This window comes from Phoxinus phoxinus (genome assembly GCF_949152265.1).
Source record: "Phoxinus phoxinus genome assembly, chromosome: 2".
In the NCBI taxonomy this organism is placed as follows: domain Eukaryota; kingdom Metazoa; phylum Chordata; class Actinopteri; order Cypriniformes; family Leuciscidae; genus Phoxinus; species Phoxinus phoxinus.
In genome coordinates, this window is record NC_136877.1 from 2,329,354 (window position 1) to 2,350,440 (window position 21,087).

At 35.7% G+C, this 21,087-nt stretch overlaps 2 protein-coding genes across 4 annotated transcripts in view; one reads left to right on the forward strand and one right to left on the reverse strand.

The window, feature by feature from the left end:
• The window catches only part of ctu2 (cytosolic thiouridylase subunit 2 homolog (S. pombe)), a 14,980-nt gene extending 12,560 nt beyond the window's left edge, over window positions 1-2,420 (forward strand). For all 3 annotated transcript variants that reach the window (XM_079589538.1, XM_079589537.1, XM_079589539.1), the window contains exons 15-16: window positions 710-768; window positions 2,266-2,420. In XM_079589538.1, the coding sequence (XP_079445664.1) occupies window positions 710-768; window positions 2,266-2,317 (111 nt within the window). In that variant the 3' untranslated portion in view covers window positions 2,318-2,420. The remainder of the gene's footprint in view (window positions 1-709; window positions 769-2,265) is intronic.
• Window positions 2,421-2,444: 24 nt separating this feature from the next.
• Window positions 2,445-21,087, reverse strand: part of piezo1 (piezo type mechanosensitive ion channel component 1 (Er blood group)) — a 140,989-nt gene continuing 122,346 nt past the window's right edge. Inside the window, exons 40-51 of the mRNA XM_079589536.1 lie at window positions 20,280-20,397; window positions 19,387-19,534; window positions 18,117-18,331; window positions 16,656-16,814; window positions 14,863-15,010; window positions 12,444-12,632; window positions 12,280-12,372; window positions 10,313-10,485; window positions 8,906-9,028; window positions 8,114-8,193; window positions 6,189-6,375; window positions 2,445-4,115 (exon numbers count right to left, since the gene is read on the reverse strand). Of these exons, the coding sequence (XP_079445662.1) occupies window positions 3,860-4,115; window positions 6,189-6,375; window positions 8,114-8,193; window positions 8,906-9,028; window positions 10,313-10,485; window positions 12,280-12,372; window positions 12,444-12,632; window positions 14,863-15,010; window positions 16,656-16,814; window positions 18,117-18,331; window positions 19,387-19,534; window positions 20,280-20,397 (1,889 nt within the window). The 3' untranslated portion in view covers window positions 2,445-3,859. The remainder of the gene's footprint in view (window positions 4,116-6,188; window positions 6,376-8,113; window positions 8,194-8,905; window positions 9,029-10,312; window positions 10,486-12,279; window positions 12,373-12,443; window positions 12,633-14,862; window positions 15,011-16,655; window positions 16,815-18,116; window positions 18,332-19,386; window positions 19,535-20,279; window positions 20,398-21,087) is intronic.

The window sequence follows — 21,087 nt, forward strand, 5'->3', positions numbered from 1 at the left end:
ATTTAAACGGCACCTATAATGCTACTTTTTGTAGCATCATAATAGATGTAAAATAAGTCCCTCGAGTGTGTGTGTGTGTGTGAAGTTTTAGTTCAAAATACCCCACAGATATTTTTATATAGCATGTTAAAGTCACTTTTTGAGGGTGAGCAAAAACACAGTTTTTGTGTCTGTCCCTTTAAATGCAAATGAGCTGCTGCTCCCGGCACAGGGGGCGGAGCTTCAAGAGCTTGTACTGGTGGCAACAAAACAGGAAAATCTCACGCAGAAAACTGTCAGAAACTCAGTAGCGGTGTTCAGTTCGACCCGGAGTCGGACAATACACGCTGTGTGGAGATATGACAGGTTTAGTGTAATTATAACTTATGCTGTCATCTTGCTTTAATCCACTATTAGCACACGCCAGTTGTAGCGGAGTAGACCCGTCCAGATGATGGCCTAAACTTTACTAATACGTTTTATGAAGTTTATTGTACATCACACAAAATATGAAGCGTCTGTTTTCACTCCAGAAATGTTTCTACGGTGGCCCTGAACGGACAAACGATTCACAACCTCACCACTAGATGCCACTAAAACTTACACACTGCACCTTTAACAAGTTTATAATGTTCACTTTAATGGTCGTTCAGTGTGAAAAAAAAAAACATTAATCCAACATCAGAACATGTATTGGTGAAGTAACGTCTGATGTCACTCTTTCCCACAGGGATCTGTCGCCACTCTTCCGGCGTACATCACAGCCGAGGCGGAGAGACGGAGGAAACGGTGGGAGTGCGGCACTCGAACCATATGAACCTTATTACTCACTGTTTACATCGTCATTTCACATGTTTTCCTTCTTCCATGAAACGCAAAATGTTAATATCCCGGATCCTCTTTTCCATACGCTGAAAAATAAATGAGGATTCGGGACAGTTTCAAAAATATTACATTTGTCGAGTCGCTCGAGTCCTATGAAGCGGTGTGTGAGGAACACGCCGAAGTTAACACACACGAAGATTCAAATAACTCATATTCAGAAATATGTTATCCAAGCTGATAAAAATACCATCATGTGTACACACACACACACACACACAACAAGCATGTTTTGGATGTTCCGTCACAAAATCAGTTTATTTTGCTTTGTATCTTTAGGTTCGCTCTTAAAGGAACACTCCACCGTTTTTTTCATACTAAACTGTTATTCCCTTAAAGGATAATTCCGGTATTTAACACCTTGAGTCTATATTGTAGTTTGTTTTGGATGAACAAGAGTGGTGGACAACATTTTTTTGACAATGGTTCCTCTCTCGAGTTTTTGACTATAAAAGAATTGGCCATAGACCCATTTAACATTGGAGTCAATGGGCATGTCCGAAAATGTCATTAAAACAGCCAATAATGTTCGTTTACAAAACTGTTAAACTCACCGAGTGATTAGTGGTGTTCGTTGATGTTCCAGAAACAAAAAGTGTTGCGAAATACAGTTTCTGTCGTGTTTTATTCGTCATTTTGTAAAATCCCATTGTTGAAAAAATAGTTCCACTATAGCAAAATAAACGGATTGGAATCATATATTGCGACGATATATTGTTTATAATCATCAACGAACACCACTAACCACTCGGTGAGTTTAACAGTTTTGTAAACGAACATTATTGGCTGTTTTAATGACATTTTCGGACATGCACATTGACTCCAATGTTAAATGGGTCCATGGCCAATTCTTTTATAGTCAAAAACTCGAGAGAGGAACCATTGTCAAAGAAATGTTGTCCACCACTCTTGTTCATCCAAAACAAACTACAATATAGACTCAAGGTGTTAAATACCGGAATTATCCTTTAACTAAGACGAGTTGATACGAGCATTTATCAAGATTAGCTAAACGTAGAAAGTATGCGAGGTTCACGGCATAGACTCTTTAAGAGATCTCGTCCAGGAGTTTTGTTTGAGGCACTGAGTGGAGACTTGTTGCACGCCGGTCTGTTGGTGTGGGGACATATCCACGCCCCGAAACGTATACTAATCACTACACTCTTTGAGATGCTGCGATGCGATTGGTCCGCTGGTTAGCTCTGTTATTTCGTCATATCGCGCAGTCACATGACTTTTTGGATGTGCATCAAGGGATTTATTCTGTAAATGTGATTGCAGCGTAGCTCATGTTCATAACTTGGATGAATTTAATGCATCTTGGCATTTCCATCCAGCGTTTTTTTAATTGTATGCAATATCCCAAAATGTGCATGGAAATAAGTCCAGCGTTTCTTTCCACAGATCTTTGATGAAGAAGGAAATCAGCGAGTATCTTTTGGAGGACGCCGACTAGCAGACATGTGCTCTGAAAAGTGATATTTAAAGCAGATTCATTAAAGTATTGCATTGTAATCATTTCATTATTTGTGAATAAAAACCGTGATCATGTTTAAACATTTACAGCTGCATGTAGTATTGTTGCTTGAACACATCTGGCTTGTATTATATTCTATTGATCATCAGACACAGAATACTTGACCTGCCATTTAAATCAATATAGCCTTTTATATATTCAGTTGTTTGTACAGTAATTTAACAATGCAATGATCTTGAGTTCTTAGTTTAGGAATCTCTACAGGCTCATTTGATTTCTGAAGACAAAAAGAAAGCAAAGAGTTTGTGTTCGTGTCTCTATGCATAACCATACAGTGGAAATGATGCACTCGACACACTCATTATTACACACGTGTGCATGTACACACACACACACACACACGATACAGAGTGTTGTAACATCACAGCAGTCCAGCTCGTAATCAATGTAAATCTGCCAGTAAAACAACTATGTAGTCTTTTCATGATTCAAGTGTTTGATCAGAAACTGTAAAACCAGGAACGGAAAACTAAATGGCTCATCCTAAGATGCGTTGGCTTGTAAACACTTTTACTGTAGTATCAGAACAAATAAACTAAGTTAAAGTCTCAGAGAATCCATCAACAGCGGGTCTGGGTCATATTTCACCTCACAACTTACACACTGGAAATATTGAAACAGAAAAAAGCCAGGAAACGTTGTGTAAAAGTCTTGATAATACTAGTAATAAACAAATGACAATAACTCAGCATTCAGTCATGTGACGTTATGCTTGTACTTATTACAACTAATAGCAAGCAAACAATTAGCATAACTGTTAGTTAAGACATGCAATGATCAATTTGAACATGTTTATTATTATTTTATTTTAGCTTCAGAAATCATAGATAAGTCATAGAAATGTATTGATAAAATGTGTATGAACCCTGATTAATAGAAATATGCACTTGTTACTATTTTTGGGATATTTTGCATAATAAAAATGAACTTTTATGTTTATTTGCATTAGTTTTCATGCCAATTAACAGTTGTGGAATATTTAATCATTGATTTATCACTAAGAGTAGTTGTTGGGCTTGCCTCTAAGTTATGCTTATTTTGATTTAAACAAAAATATAATAGTAATGACAATAATCGAGAAACATCTGGATGTATTGGAAAATCTTGGAAAAAGTGTTAATAGTCCATAAAACAGGCTTATTTTCCTGTGGAGAATCCCTGTAATTGTGAGGTCAAATATGAGCCAGACGTAGTTTAGTGAGGTTCACTCTTAATAGTGTTGCTGTTTCCACTTTGAAGGTCCTGCGGTTTCGTTCACTAGCGTCTGAATCGGTCACACGGCTGATTCTCAAGCTGACAAACTAAACACCGGTCAGGCAGAATAACAGTCGGAGGCTTAACCTGACCAAACCTCGGAGTGCAAAGAAGCCGACGACATCCATCACGGCTTCGAAACGGCTTTAGACTCGCTGTTCATCCGACTTATATAAAGCAACCAAGCTTTAGTCCCACAAAACTCTCTCAGTCTTGATTCTTCTCTCGAGTCCACTTGATCATGGTCTCTGGAGAGCGGTAGAGGAAGATGAGTTTGGAGTAGAGCTCTTCCTCGAGCTCCAGTTCTCCGGTTTCCCGCACCAGGAAAATGTCTATGCATATTTTGAGTATGCGATCGACGCACGGCAACTCCTCGAACATGATGGAGTGCGAGATCTCGCTGAAGAAGCCGCGCACAAACTTACCGATGACCAGAACCACCGACACGTACAGACCCATGATCCTGCGGGAGGAGAAGAGAGACGTTTGCCAGGAACAATAAAAAATGGGAATGCGTGATATACGGTTATCGGCCGATATATTTAAAATATATGTTCAGTTTTAATGTTATCGATATCGGTCGATATATGTTCATTTTTAATGTTACCGGCCGATATATGTTAATTTTAAATGTTATCGGCCGATATATGTTTATTTTAAACGTTATCGGCCGATATATGTTAATTTTAAATGTTATCGGCCGATATATGTTCATTTTAAATGTTATCGGTTGATATATGTTAATTTTAAATGTTATCGGCCGATATATGTTAATTTTAAATGGTATCGGACGATATATGTTCATTTTTAATGTTATCGGCCGTTATATGTTCATTTTAAATGTTATCGGTTGATATATGATCATTTGAAATGTTACCGGCCGATATATGTTCATTTTAAATGTTATCGGCCGATATATGTTCATTTTAAATGGTATCGGCCGATATATGTTCATTTTAAATGTTATCGGCCAATATATGTTCATTTTAAATGGTATCGGCCGATATATGTTCATTTGAAATGTTATCGGCCGATATATGTTCATTTTTAATGTTATCAGCCGATATATGTTCATTTTAAATGTTATCGGTTGATATATGTTCATTTTAAATGTTATTGGTTGATATATGTTCATTTGAAATGGTATCGGCCGATATATGTTCATTTGAAATGTTATCGGCCGTTATATGTTCATTTGAAATGTTATCGGTTGATATATGATCATTTTAAATGTTATCGGCCAAGATATGTTCATTTGAAATGGTATCGGCCGATATATGTTCATTTGAAATGTTATCGGCCAATATATGTTCATTTTTAATGTTATCAGCCGATATATGTTCATTTTAAATGTTATCGGTTGATATATGTTCATTTTAAATGTTATCGGCCGATATATGTTCATTTTAAATGGTATCGGCCGATATATGTTCATTTTTAATGTTATCAGCCGTTATATGTTCATTTTAAATGTTATCGGTTGATATATGTTAATTTTAAATGGTATCGGCCGATATATGTTCATTTTTAATGTTATCAGCCGTTATATGTTAATTTTAAATGTTATCAGCCAATATATGTTCATTTTTAATGTTATTGGCCGATATATGTTCATTTTAAATGTTATTGGTCGATATATGTTCATTTTAAATGTTATTGGTCGATATATGTTCATTTTAAATGTTATCGTTCGATATATGTTCATTTTTAATGTTATCGGTCGATATATGTTCATTTTTAATGTTATCGGCCGATATATGTTCATTTTTAATGTTATCATTATCGGCCAATATATGTTCAGTTTTAATGTTATCATTATCGGGCCGATATATGTTAATTTTAAATGTTATCGGTTGACATATGTTCATTTTTAATGTTATCGGCCGATATATGTTCATTTTTAATGTTATCATTATCGGCCGATATATGTTAATTTTTAATGTTATCATTATTGGCCGATATATGTTCAGTTTTAATGTTATCATTATCAGCCGTTATATGTTAATTTTAAATGTTATCGGTTGATATATGTTCAGCTTTAATGTTATTGGCCGATATATGTTAATTTTAAATGTTATCGGTCGATATATGTTCATTTTAAATGTTATCGGTCGATATATGTTCATTTTAAATGTTATCGTTATTGGTCCGATAAGAAAATTTGGCCGATATATTAAAGTGATCAATAATGTATTATTTCCTTCAGCTGAGACACTTCAGATGCGCACTGTTTAACATGATTTTTTTTTATATAATTGCTTGAAATATAAATGAAATCACTTAAAAAAAGGTGAAGTAAAGTGCAACATGTGCAGCACAAGTCTGTCATATCGGCTGCATAAAATGATCATTATGCATCATTATAATTGTGTGCTTTAATGGTTAGATTTTAGTTTTTGTAATCGGGCTCTCAAAAACGATCAAAAATTTTGGATATATATATCGGTTATCGGCTTTCAAAAAGATAAAGAATTATCGGTATCGGTGAATCCCTACTAAAAAGCCTGCACTGAATCTCATGAAAGGAATGGTTTACCCGTATCCTGCGAGGAAGCCCAGACTCGGAGGGCTAACTTTATCGTTAAAGATGACCATCGGTAAGACGTCGCAGGACTCGCGGCAGCCGGCGATGCTGATGTCCCACCACTCCTGAGCTCCTGTGATGTTCACCGACGCTTCTCTGCTCAGAGACAGAGTCACGTTCTGATATCCCTCCTCTCCTCCTGCAGGACAACCACAATCCCAGCGTTACCTCCACAAGCTGATCACCAGCAGTGTTGGGGAAACTACTAGAAGTAATGCATTACAATATTGCGCTCCTCACAAAAAAAGGAACCAATTGCGTTACTTAGTTACTTTTTATGAAAAGTAATGCGTTTTAATTATTTTTGCGTTACTTTTCCCACCTGCGCTGGTCTTGCTTGTTTGTTTTTTATATAACAACAAAAAAAGTTATATTTTGGCAAATGTTACAGGCCCTTTCACACTAAGAGTGACATGAATAAGCCTCAGGCTGAAGGAGATGCACATTTACACTTGTACAGTAGAGGCTCAAGCAAACCTTTCCGCTTCAGCTGCTATTCTGGATTACAGAACAATAGGATACAGGAGAAGAAGTTCAACACTCATATTTCTAAACCTAATCTAATTTTTGCTTATTTGTATGGTTGAATTAGACCATTGAAGGTCAGCAGCAAAGACATTGGTTAATAAAGTGAGATTAAATACATAAAGTATATTTGTATAATTTAATATAGTCAATTATAAAAGTTTTGCGTAAAATTCTGAGATTGCAAAACTGAATGTTTTCGTGCAAGTGAGATGAGTAAAGGCACGCTCACATTTAGTCTAGAACTAAACCCTCATCATGACACACACACACATTTTTTTTTAATCAAATGCAGCCTTGATGAGCAGAAGAGACTCCTTTCAAAAACATTAAAGTGCACACTACAGGATTTTAAACCGTCGGGCTGAACTGTGCGGTTCACACTACATGACTTGCTCTCTGTGAATTCAGGAGTGTTCAAGTTGTTGAGCTGTTCACACACACGACACAACGTGATTGATCCGCAACAGGAGGTAACGCACTACACGAGTAGACAACAACTCTGTCACCCAACGATTCTATCTTGTCTACAAACCACGTTTTGTCACGAAAAATCACGCGATAAAACGAACCGGAAATACAGCATGCGCGCCACTACCCAGCGAAGAAGAACACAAGTACACAACACGCGAGTCTTTGTTTGAATATGGACGTCAGACAGAAATTAGTGCTGCAAACTGTTTGTGCGATGATTTGCTCTGAAAAAAAAAAACCCGCGTATTTTCCCGGTGACCTCAACCCATGCCTTGCTCTGATTGGCTGTAGCTCATGACATCACATGTGGTTGAGTCGTGCGACAGCTCCGGATATCTAGCATGCAAGATAGGCGTCTGCGAGCGTCTTTGATGCGTTTTGGCTATTTTTCACACGATAACACCCTGACCTGTCGGCGAGCTCAACGATTTGCAAATCGGGCTCCTGTAGTGTGAACTAGGCATTAACAAACCTCGCCGGGTCAGATATGTCATGTGTTCTAGCTCAAGCACACCTGGTGCAACTAATGAAGCCCTTGATTATCTGCATGTGTTTGAGACAATCTGAACTGTTTTGCAGATTTGTGCTTTTTCAGTCGTTTGAATAATTTTGAGACTGCAGAAGTCATTAAAAGTTGCATTTTCAGTTGAATTTGGGGAAACCACTTGAAACATTTAATGTGTTCAGCTATTTAAATGACTTTAGTCTGATTTGTTCATTGCAAACAGCTGAACGTCTGAATTTTGCCCATAAACCTGATTTGCAATGGGGGTTGAATCATTTTGATTACAACAGGGTGGAAATCCCTCTCAGTTCACCAGAAACAAGAGTGAACTGTGCCTGACCAGAACACCAAAGACACGCTTGACTCTCCGTACCCTCATACAGCTGGCTGACGGGTTTGGCTTCGGCTCCGTTCGGAGCTCGGATGTAGTTCGGGAACATGTGCGGCACAAGCCTAGGAGAGAGTTACAGAGATGATACCAATCAGAAACAGAGATACTTGCCAAATATGAGTGACAAATTATGGTGTAGGATTTACTTTCAAACAGTTTTAACTTAGAAATTTCTAGTAAATTTCACAAACATTTAAAGACATATTGAATTAAATGTGAAATTTTGAAGTAGAAAGACTGAAATAGTATTACTTTGTTAAAAGATCGCGATCTTATTCCTATATGACAGACTGGTCAACCACACAGTATCATTACTTCTGTCTTACAATAAATCAAATGATCACAGAAGTCCTGCGACAAAAGATTATAGTTCGGATATAAACACTGATGTCTACGGTAGAGATCAAAATAGAGGAAATCACCTTTCGAAAGTAACTTGACACTTCAAATAACGATTGTATTAATTACATCGTTACACCAGTAGGTGGCGACAAGAGACTGTATTTGTCATTTAATCATTCATTCGTTCAAAAACGCTGATTCATCCAGCATGAAACTAGTGATGTATTTATGAGTGAGTCATTGAATTATTCACACAACTTTACTTTTCTTTTTTTTTCTTTTTATAAATTAAATATTTGTATTAAATAAACTGGAGCAATTAACATTTTGTCAGAACCTCTAGTAAATGACATGTTATGAATTGTGGGAGAGTATATTGTGATTTGTGGCATGAGAAGTGTATCTAGGATGAAGTGTTTTGACCAAACTTACACCGGTTCCTTCCGGTTCCCCAGCAGAAGCGAGGCCAGGTCGGCTCGGACCGGGTTCTCCTGCGCCAGACTGATGGAGTGCCGGTCGAACGTGTGTTCCACTGTCCCGCCCTTCCCAAGATCCCTTTCAGACACAAGACACATAATGAGCATGAGGTCCTGGTGCTCTTCGGTCATTTCTGACTGAAAAATTTTACGTTTGTGAAAGTTTCATTTTTTTAGAATTATTTTCTTCATCGGAATGGTTCGAAACTTGGTAAAGGTTTTGGCACTCGAAGTGTGACAACACAAAAAAAATCATGGACATGATCTGAACGGGTTAAATGGTCCTGTAAAAACAGTCACACTTGTGCTCCTCGCGGTCAAACATGAGCGCATTGGAAATGAATGGGAGACGAGTTTCCTCTAGTGGAAGCGTTCGGTACTGCAGCCGAACAACATCTCACTGAAATATCTTTTTTTTTTTTTATATATCAAATCTCAACTTTGGAACACAACTTGTTTAGATTCATGGCTTTGATTTTCTTGTAGTTTTAAAGTAAATATATATTTACCGTATTTTCCGGACTTTAAGTCTTTTCTTTTTTTTTCATAGTTTGGCTGGTCCTGCGACTTATAGTCAGGTGCGACTTATATATCAAAATTAATTCATACTGAGTGAGATGAACCAAGAGAAAACATTACCGTCTACAGCCGCGAGAGGGCGCTCTAGTTAGCGGAGTTGTTCAGAAGCGACACCGAGGAAGAACTCAATGTATTCAGTGTTGAGGAATGAGATCGGGAGCTTGGTGAACTTGCTGACCGCTAACTTGCTGGACTCGCTGGCTAATGTTAATCTATTCAGCCTCGCAGGTATATGTTCTTTATGCTAATGTGCAGCTGAATAACTGTTAATGTGTTACGCTAACACACCGGACACTATTCAGCTGTTGTTCTGTGTGCTGTTGTGCAGCTGAATAACCTTTCCAGATTAAATGTCTGTTCTTGGTCTTGGATTTTGTGAAATACATTTTTAAATAAATGCGACTTATGGTCCAGTGCGACTTATATATGTTTTTTTCCTCTTCATGACTCATTTTTTGACTGATGCGACTTATACTCCGGAAAATAGTATTTTTATGCATTTTTCATAACAATACACGTAAAATTCTGTTACTTTTTTAAAGTTTTAAAAACTTTTCACACTTCAGCAATAATCTGCCACGTGTCGTCTTTAAAAAGAGATCAAACTTCAGTCTGTGGCTCTGAAGCATTCAAGATTTACGATAGTTTAAGTTAGAAATTAAATTTTCATTTTTTTTAAAAACACCTAAAAATATTAACAACATTATCGAAATTAAAATATAGTACATTCATTTCATTATAAAAAAATGCAGTAATTTTTGAGAGCTCTGTCCATGACACTGACCGCTGTAGGATCCAGTCGAGCCGGAGCGTCATGTCGCCGGTGCTGTCGCGCAGCTCCTTGATGAGCTCGTGTCGGCTGGGAGGACTGATCTGCCACACCGACCCCGAGCTGCCCTCGATCTGGGCCGTCACGATGTCTTCATAACTGTACATGGTGATGAACTGCATGGCCACCTGTGGACCGACACTTAAAGGGTTAGTTCACACACACATATAAACTCTGTCAGTAATGACTCTCCTCATGTTGTTCCCCGTCAGACTCTCCTTCATCTTCAGAACACAAATGAAGATATTAGTGATTAAATCTGAGAGCGGTCTCACTCCTCCAGAGGCTTCTGTTGTAATTTAAACTTGCCGGCCCAGAAAGTTAGTAAAGACAATGTTTAAAATAGTCCAAGTGACTACAGCGGCTCATCCTTAAGATTATCAGGCGACCAGAATACTTTATGTGCACAAAAAAAAACTAAAATAGTGACTTTATTCCACTCTTGATGTTCATGCGAGACTTTGCAGGGTTTTTTACATTCCACTACATATGTGTTTGTGCTTCAGCTCTTTGTTATTAATACTAGCACTTACCTTTTATATTCTATAGGCTACTATTCTATTTTTTTTCTGATTTAAAACAAAAACAAAAAAACTTGCGTGTACTGAACTAACTACAGAGCTTTGATCACATAATTAACCATTTAAATATCATCTTACTAAGACATTATTAGCAGATATAGTGATATTTATATGATCTTATGTCAGTATCTGCTATACTGTTATTAAGACCTCATTGATTTACATTAAAAGCATCAGAATTTCATCTTTTGTCCATATAAGCATCAGCATCTGCAGCAAATTGCATATTTTTGCTCAGTTTGGATAAAGTTGAGCTGTTTTTCCCCTCCATATGAGACTATATGAGCCACAAAAACATAATGTATCAAATATAATACTTAACAGAAATCCATATGCAAACTTTTTTTTGTCTAAAGGTTCAATAAACTGTTCGATTTGCATATTTCTGCTAAGAAAATCCATATGCACAATTTTTTTTCTAAATGTTTGACTTATATAAAAAAAATATATAAAAAAAAGATTTTTCCCTGACTGTTATCTAGATATTGATGTTCACTTACGGCATTTTTCCCGAACTGATTGTTCAACAAACTGTTAGATTTTTTAAAAAAGAAATATTTTTCCTGACTATGATCTAAAATGCTACGGTTACAGTGTGAATGAGAAATACTGGTTTACATTACAAGCATCAGCATATCATCTTTTGTCCATTTAAATATCAGCATCTGCAGCAAATTGCATATTTCAGCTGTTTTTTCCTCTCCATATGAGACTATATGAGCCACAAAAGAATAATGTATTGAATATAATACCGTACTCAACAGAAATCCATATGCAAACTTTTTTTTGCCTAAAAGTTCAATAAACTGTTCGATTTAAAAAAAGAGAGAGAAAGATTTTCCTGACTATTATCTACTATAAATTTCATATTTCTGCTCAGTTTGGGCCTCTGGATAAAGTTGAGCTGTTTTTCCCCTCCATATGAGACTATATGAGCCATAAAAGCATTAAGTATCAAATATAATACTCAACATAAACCCATATGCACATTTTTTTTCTAAATGTTTGACTTATGTAAAAAAAAATATATATAAAAAAGATTTTTCCTGACTGTTATCTAGATATTGATGTTCACTTACAGAATTTTTCCCAAATTGATTGTTCAACAGACTGTTAGATTTTAAAAAAAAGAAATATTTTTGCTGACTATAATCTGAAATGCTACGGTTACAGTGTGAATGAGAGATATTGGTTTACATTACAAGCATCAGAATTTCATATTTTGTCCATTTAAATTGCAAATTGCATATTTCTGCTCAGTTTGGATAGAGATTTTAGCTGACTAGTCTAATGTCTAATGTCTATGGTTTCAGTGTGAATGAGATATTGATGAGCACTTACAGCATTTTTCCCGAACTGGTTGTTGAGGCGAGTGTATTGTGGCTCGGTGAACGGCTGGATGGACTGTTGCTGGACGCTCATCGTGAATAACGGCTGCGGGAGGAACATCACATCTCAGATCTCAGATCTCAGAGCATTACAGAAATATCCCAGCGGTGTTGTACCTCGTAACCCCCGAGCTTGACCGTGACGGTGACATCCACGGGATGGTTGACCACGCCCACCACAGATTTGACCAATGAGATGAAGAGTAGCGGGAACCAGATGATGCAGATGAGGAAGAGGATGATGATGCCGCCCATGCCGTACTTCACGATCTTCTTCTTCTTCTGTCCTTTGGGCTGGGGATATTTCTGCAGAGAGAGTGTTTAATGAAGCCCAAAAATCTGATTATTAGACATTATTATAGTTTTACACGTTAGAATCAAATGATGAAGATTCAACACTTTAGATGAATCAAAAATAACAAGTTATATAAACTGAGATGTGCCATTGTTTCCATAATCTGAATACAGTTTAAAAGAGTTATTTGGGCAATTTTGTTTTTGATTGGTAAGATTTTGTTATGTTTATGAAAGAAGTCTCTTCTGCTCACCAAGCTGCATTTATTTGGATGTACAGCAAAAACATAACATTGAGAAATATTTAAAATAACTGTTTTCAAACTTCCAATTATCACGAACAAGCATTATTGTTCTGGTCACTTTTGTACAAACACATTTTTTCTGCTAGCAGGTGTTTTATATGAAATATAATGGTAATATAATTCATAATAAGAAGTCATTGTACATGGAGAATTGGGTCCGACACAACATTTTAATTGTAATCCAGCTTAGTGACAAAAATGGGGAATTTTATGTGCACGTACCCTAATTTTATTTCAAAATATGGTTTATTTGTAAATGAAAAATAATTTAAAAAAGTAATTAAAGGCTATCCCTAATGGCATACTAATATTAACCAAATTCTCAGATGTAGATATTAATAATACATCCTTACAAAATGCTCAACTCTTTGTAAATGGTATCTCCTTATTTGATAAAGTTTTTAATAATAATTTTATAAGAAATTCCTTGTAATATCGGATCCAGTATGTAAATCAAAGTGGCTTAAGCCTTATTGTATATCTTGGCGCAGCATTTGGACATTGTAACCCTATAAGTATGTTATTTCTAATAAAGTAAAATAAGTAATCTACAAACTTATTCATAGATGTTATCCTGTAAATGCAGCCATTAGTAGATATATTCACACTGTTTGTGATAAGTGCACTTTTTGTAACGCATCACTTGAAGTTATTAAACATTTATTTTTGTATTGCGCCTTTTTCTATTTTTTCTTTTTGGACTGACTTTAAAATAGTTATGACTAAACAATTTAACAGATGTCTTAATTTAGAACCTCGTGACATTGTACTTTGTTTCAAAAACCCATATTTCTCTGAAAAACTAAATTATATCATTAATTTTTAATTATTTTGGCGAAGTTTTATATTCATAAAACAAAAATGACTCAAAAGAAACCCTCCTATATTACACACTGATCTAACAATATACTCTGAAACTCTTTCAAACATGAGATCACAAAACAAAAAGCTTATAAAAACAATACAAATTTTAAATACATAATACATATAACTGCCTTGATATTATAAACTTTTATTTTTGTATTTATCACTTTTTTATTTTTTATTGTTATGTTCATTTTATACTTTAGTTGATGTTATTTTCTGGTTAAACATTTTGAGCTGTATTTACAATGCTTTGTATTCATCTTATTTTTTTTATTGCATTGTACTTGAAATGTCTATAATTTAACTAAATTAAAATAATAATAATAATAATGTGAATATACAGTAAAGTGTAATTTATTCCTGTGATCAAAGCTGAATTTTCAGCATCATTACTCCAGTCTTCAGTGTCACATGATCCTCCAGAAATCAGTATAATATGATGATCTGATGCTCAAGACACATTTATGATTATTATCAGTGTTGAACACAGTTATATACATTTTATTGCAGGATTATTTGATGAATTGAAAGTTCAAAAGAACAGCATTAATCTAAAATATAATCTTTTCTAACATTATAAATGTCTTTACTGTCACTTTTTCAATCCATTTAATTCATCCTTGCTGAATAAAAGTATTAATTTCTTCTTTTTTTTTTTCAAAAACAAAACAAAACAAAAATCTCACTGACCCCAAACTTTTGAACAATACTGTATAATGTTACAGAAGCTTTCTACATCAGATAAATGCTGTTCTTGTTTTATAAAGACAAAATAATCTTACCAATCTAAAAATATACACATATATATATATATAGTAGTAACAGGGCTTTTACATTTTACATTCATGGTAATTAAAAATTAAAAATATAATACAAAATACTGATATTTGATGCTAGGTTAATTGTATGTTATATAATCGTGTATCAAGCATATCTTTATAGTCAGTAGTTATGGGACACCGAAGTGTGTCCTACATGTGGAAGTGCCGGAGTTCATCTGACTGACACTGATCCATAATCTGAGGTGTAATAAAATCATATTTTTGCGCATGTTAAACAGGAGCTGCTACCTTTTCGGTTTCACGGCTGCACTTGATGATGAAGATGTTGGCGTAGATGTCCTCGACACACATCCAGTTGGACAGAGACAGTGTGGTGTCGGTCCAGACCCAGTCCATCACGGCCCGAAGCTCCACTAGAAACGGCACCAGCCGGAACCTGAGGAATCATGGGTAATTCATTTCACTCTCATCTCACACTGACAGAAACATCCGGATCCGGCACACACTGTAGATGTGATGCTTCCCCATTACTGTTGAATCACGGAAACTACAGCATGCCTCTCTGTTTCTCTGAGCTGGTACTGTAAGATTGAGCTTATGTACATCACAGAGAGACTTACACGTCCTTGTAAGGTAGCAACACATGTTGTATACCTACAGTAATGCTTACACATGGTACACTCACTATCCACATTAAGAAACTATTTCTTCAGTGTATACATTAGTCACATCACACACAGACCTCTAAGCTAAATATATCTCTACCAGCTCTCTCTCAGCACACATGTACACACACAGTCTGGTTTCACAAAAAACATTATGAAATTATACTAAGAAAAATAATACTCAAAAATAACATTAAACAGTTAATGTTTTTAGTCTTCAAAATGGATTCCACACGGCCCGGATGTGAGCCGGATCTGGGCCGACACTATGTTTCTGTCTGGATGTCCTTTTAACTCTCGTGCTCTTCTCGTGGCGTTCAAAAATGACCGTTTTTTTTTTTATTTTTATGAAATTAATACTATATTTTAGTTCGATAATGTTTTTTATTTAACATTTAGAAATTTTAGGGGATTCTATGGTACTAAATAATATTTACGCTGTATTTATAATCAATTTATTCCATTTTTGAGCAAAGACCTGAAAATTACATTTCCAGCTTATCTTAGATTTTACTATCGTAAATCTTGAACGCTTTAGAGCGACAGACTGAAGTTTGATCTCTTTTCAAAGACGACACTTGGCAGATTATTGCTGAAGTGGAAAAAGTTTTAAAAAGTGAATTTAAAAAAAGTTACAGAATTTTACGTTTATTGTTAAGAAAAATGTGCAAAAATACCATTTTCAATTTTTATATGAAATATAAATATTTTCAAAAACATGTTTTACTCTAAAACTGTGAGAAAATCAAAGCCATAAATCTAAACAAGTTGTGTTCAAATTTGAGCCTGATATCTCAGTAAATGATCTTTTCAGTCAGAGTGTGTTCGGCTGCAGTACCAAACGCTTCCACTAGAGGAAATCGTCATTTTTGACCGATGTTTGAATCATGTTCATGATTTTTTGACAGACTGAAGTTTGATCTCTTTTCAAAGACGACACTTGACAGATTATTGCTGAAGTGAAAGAATTTTTCGCTTATTGTTATGAAAAATGTGCAAAAAAACAATTCAAAACTGAAAATTTAGAAAATCAAAGCCATAAATTTAAACAAGTCGTGTTTCAAATTTGAGCTTGATATCTAAATTTTTTTAGCTTTAAGTCAGATTTAGTTCGGCTGCAGTACCGAACGCTTCCACTAGAGGAAATTCATCTCCCGTTTATTCCCAATGCGCTCATGTTTGACCGCGAGGAGCACAAGTGTGACTGTTTTTTACATTTAACCCGTTCAGATCATGTCCATGATTTTTTTTGCTTCTTCACATTGCAAGTGCCAAAACCTCTACCACGTTTCGTACCATTCTGATTAAGAAAAAAACAATAAAACACATGTAAAATCTCAGGGTCAGGAATGACCGGAGAGCAGCAGAGGAGTGAGAGATGAGGACAGTGGAAAATGAAGAGGAATAAAGGCCTACCCTTGGAAGAGGAAGAGGTTGAGATGATTGAATTTCTTGGTGAGGAAGTTTCCAAGGATTCGTGACGGATATCCACAGCGGATCTGATACGCCGACAGCGTGAAGTAGATGCACTTGAAGAAATACCAGAGCTGGGCCACCGAGTTATGATTGAACATCCTGAGGAAATAAAGAAGCAGAACCGTCAAACCAATAATTATTCACACACCAGATGTCATTTCTGATATGTGTTTTTACTAGTGTGTGCAGGACACTATAGTTCATTTATATAAGTGAGGAGAGCAAAATAAAGTAAACTGGGACATATTATACACAAATATTCTTCATACAGTGACTACCAGTGACATTTATAACAATCTGGGAGCAAATATTACTCAGACACTTTGAGCTGGTCATGTTTTGCTGAAGTGTGTGTCTGTAACTGCTAATGCTCTTTTTACACACACACTGAACACACTGAAGCATTGCTTGATCACTGGTTGAGCTAAACTGGTATTATCTAATTGTGTAGTTAAATTTACCAGCTGACAGATATTCATCATAATTCATGTGTGAGACAGTCTAACAGAAGGACGGACAAAACCTGTGTGTGTGTGTGTGTGTGTGTGTGTGTGTGTGTGTGTGTGTGTGTGTGTGTGTGTGTGTGTGTGAGACAGTCTAACAGAAGATGGACAAAACCAGTGAAATATCAACTGAGTTCTGCTCATATTTTACTACCATTTTCTAAACTATAGCGGATAAACTGATGATGTGAGAAATGAAGATGTCTGAATTCATTTAAATAGCAATAGCATTGCACATTTGGGATGTAAGAACACACTAGAACGCTGCACAACATTGAAGAAAAGTGTGATATGCGATAACTCATTAAATTATGCCATATATTCGATATGCGATATGATAATGCTTAAAGTGTGTAAAATAAACTTAAATTATATTTAAAATATATTTAAAATTATATAACCTACATGGGGATCGGCAAAGATTAATCACATCCAAAATAAAAGTTTGTGTTTAAATAATATGTGTGTGTGTACTGTGTATAATTATTTTGTATATATAAATACACAAATACGCATATATATATTTAATAACTATTTGCATGTATATATTTATACATATTTTATATTATATATAAATATTTTATACATAAATAACACGTTTTTCTTAAATATATACATGCATGTGTGTGTATTTATATATACAAAATAGGGTTATTAACAACAGAAACTCAATAATCAGATGTAAAAATAAAACACTGCTTAGTTTTCACTGTATGAATTAAATATACACTGATTCTTATTAAAGCTACAGAAGTTATTCAGCCGAGAGCAGCGAGTGATTTCTCTTCATGACCGCAGTTATTGCAAGCCCTTTTTCTATATACTGTATATCTATATATAATTCGATATATAGTGCAGGCCTACTGCTGTCTGTGGGATGATACTCAAGCTCGCTGACCTCTCGGTGACCGCAGGAAGGATGAAGAACATCCACAGGTGGATCCCGAACACCAGGATGACCTGGAAGATGAGCTTCCCCAGGACGCTCTTCCGCAGGTAGATGGCGCGGTCGATGATCATGGTGCTGAACTGGATGAGGAGCATGACCAGGAACGCCTCGGGGACCTGATCCTCGGACAGAGACGAGGCGATGTCTGCCGCCGCCGAGTGTTTCTGGACACAGCACACGGTCAGATCACACTGAGCAACGTGCTTTTCTTACGCCGGATATCTGTCGTTTACAGTCCATATATCAAACATCTCTTAAATCAAGATGCATTTACTAGATGAGTAAAATGACATTAGATATTAAGTCTTGTTTTCTTGGGAAATAAATAAAAATGAAGTGAGTTTTTGCGTAAGACAAGCAATTATCTGCCAATCCTATTTCTGTTTGAATTATTTTTCTGACCCCATTGGCAGATAATTGCTTGTTTTAAGCAAAAACTCACTTCATTTTGATTAATTACCCTGTAAAACAGGACATAATATCTAGTCATTTGATTCATCTAGTAAATGCATCTTGATTTAAGATTTTTTTTATATTTGGACTGGAAACAACACAAAAATACTAAGTAGGAAAAGCATTTTTTGCAGTGCACAACCAGATGGAAAACTTATGTCCACCCTTGCTTATATTATTTGCATTTAGCATTATTGTTCTCTTAACTCAAATGTGACCCTGGATCATAAACCCAGTCTGGAGTCGCACGGGTATATCTGTGGCAATAGATTATATAATAGGCTAATTTCACTGGTACTTGTGACTAAGTGACAATAAAGGCTACTACTACTATGAGTAAAAATTATCCATTTTTCTTTTATGCCAGAAATCATGAGGATATTAAGATCATGTTCCATGAAGATATTTAGTAAATGTCCTACCGTAAATATATAAAACATGTATTTTTGTGAGTGAATGCAGCACAATCGTGAACATAAATGCACAACTTTAAAGGAGATTTTCTCAATGTTTCGATTTTTTTGCATCCTCAGATTCCAGATTTTCAATAGTCATATCTCCTAACAAACCACACATCAATGGGAAGCTTTTTTATTCAGCTTTCAGATGATGTATAAATCTCAATTTAAAAAAATTGGCCCTTTTGACTGGTTTTGTTGTCCAGTGTCACATATTGAGAATACTAAATTACGCCATTCCAAAATGCAAATCCTGTCGTCACTCCTTTAGGATTCTTTGACTAGAGACATCAGTGTTCAGCACTCACTCCGAAAGCCCAGAACCCGAAGATGACGATGATGAAGTCCACCACGTCGGTGAGGAACATGAGCGCGTACACATCAGTGGCCGTCTGATACTCCGCATGCAAGATGTTCTGGAAGAACCTGAAGCTCGGCTTGTACACATTCTTCACTCTGAAAAACACAGGAATGAATATGACATTAAATATGACACAGCGAGATGAGCAGAGACATTATATTCATCTGGACCATGATACTGCACGTTATATATCAATCACGATCATCAGTTTATCAGTGTTCAATATTGTTTTTAAACAGTGGAAATACAGCAAAAAAAGGTCATTAAGGGTTTAAAATGCAATTAAATCATACAAATGATAATAGTACTAAATATAAGTGTCTCTATAATGCGTGTTATTTTATTATATTGTAGTGCTTGTTTTGATAGTTTTATGGATCGCTTGGTTAATCAGACCAGTAAGAGACTTTTAACTACAACTCTTTCTTTTAATTATACAAATGTGTCATTAAATGTTTACAAATGTATAAAACTGATCCAAGATCAGGTAAATATCATAACTAGACACTGGTTCATGGGTTCACGGGGATCATCGCCCTCTAGTGGCAAAACATTGATATTTCTAAACAGTGATGACGTAACAAAGCCTAACTGAAGTCACATGACTTTGACGGTTTGATACACGTTCCTAATCACTGCTCCAAAACATGAATCACAAAGGTTGAAGAGTTTCAAAATCTCACATCACTAGTATTTTTTTTTTGAAAATACCAAAAAAAAAAAAAAAATCAATTCAATATTGCCGCTTAATGGAAATGTTAATTTCTGACTAGCTGGAGAACAACAAGCGGCCGAGACTGCGATAATCTGCTGTGATCTGCAGAGCGACAGGACTCTTACATGGACAAGAGAAGGCCTTTGAGTTTCCCTTCAACAGCAACCAGGAGTTTTTTACTGGCGTCCTCGCCGCGTGTCGTCTTCTTCTTCTTCTTCTTCTTGGGTTCTTTCTGTTTAGTGTCTGTGGCAGGATTGATCACAGTAACACACCGATCAGGCTCAGTACAATATTATAGACATCATTTAGGTATTAATCATATATAAACAGGGTGGATTTTAGCGATTCCGATTCTGATTATCGATACCCAGTTTCCATTACAGTAAAAAAAAAAAAACATTTTCTTTTTGCAAACATTTTGGTGTAGCTGGATACCAAGAACAAAAATACCACAGCAAAAAAATACTAGCTTAACTAATACAAATTTAAAACATTATTAAAGAACAGTGTTATATTAAAAACTTCTTTAGACTCATTTAGCAAAGAAAAAATATGTATTTCAAAAAGTGATTGACAAATCTAGCGACGGCTGGTTAACATGTAGTCAGTCACCAGGGGCGTAGAATTTAGTAGGGACGCTAGGGACGTGTCCCTACCAATATCCAGTGACATTGATATATATCCCTAGCAATAATTTCGATCAAAACTATATAATGATGTCCCCGTCCCCACCAATATCAAAATCAAACCTATGCCACTGTCAGTCACTATATCACACTCGCTCCATTATCTGACAGAAAATATGCAAATATGCAAATGAGAACCGCTTTATTGGACATTCAGCTATATACTATATTGTATATTGCATTACGTCATCTAGCGACATTTTAAGCAGACTTTAGATACTTTCAAAACACTGTTGAAGACGAGTAA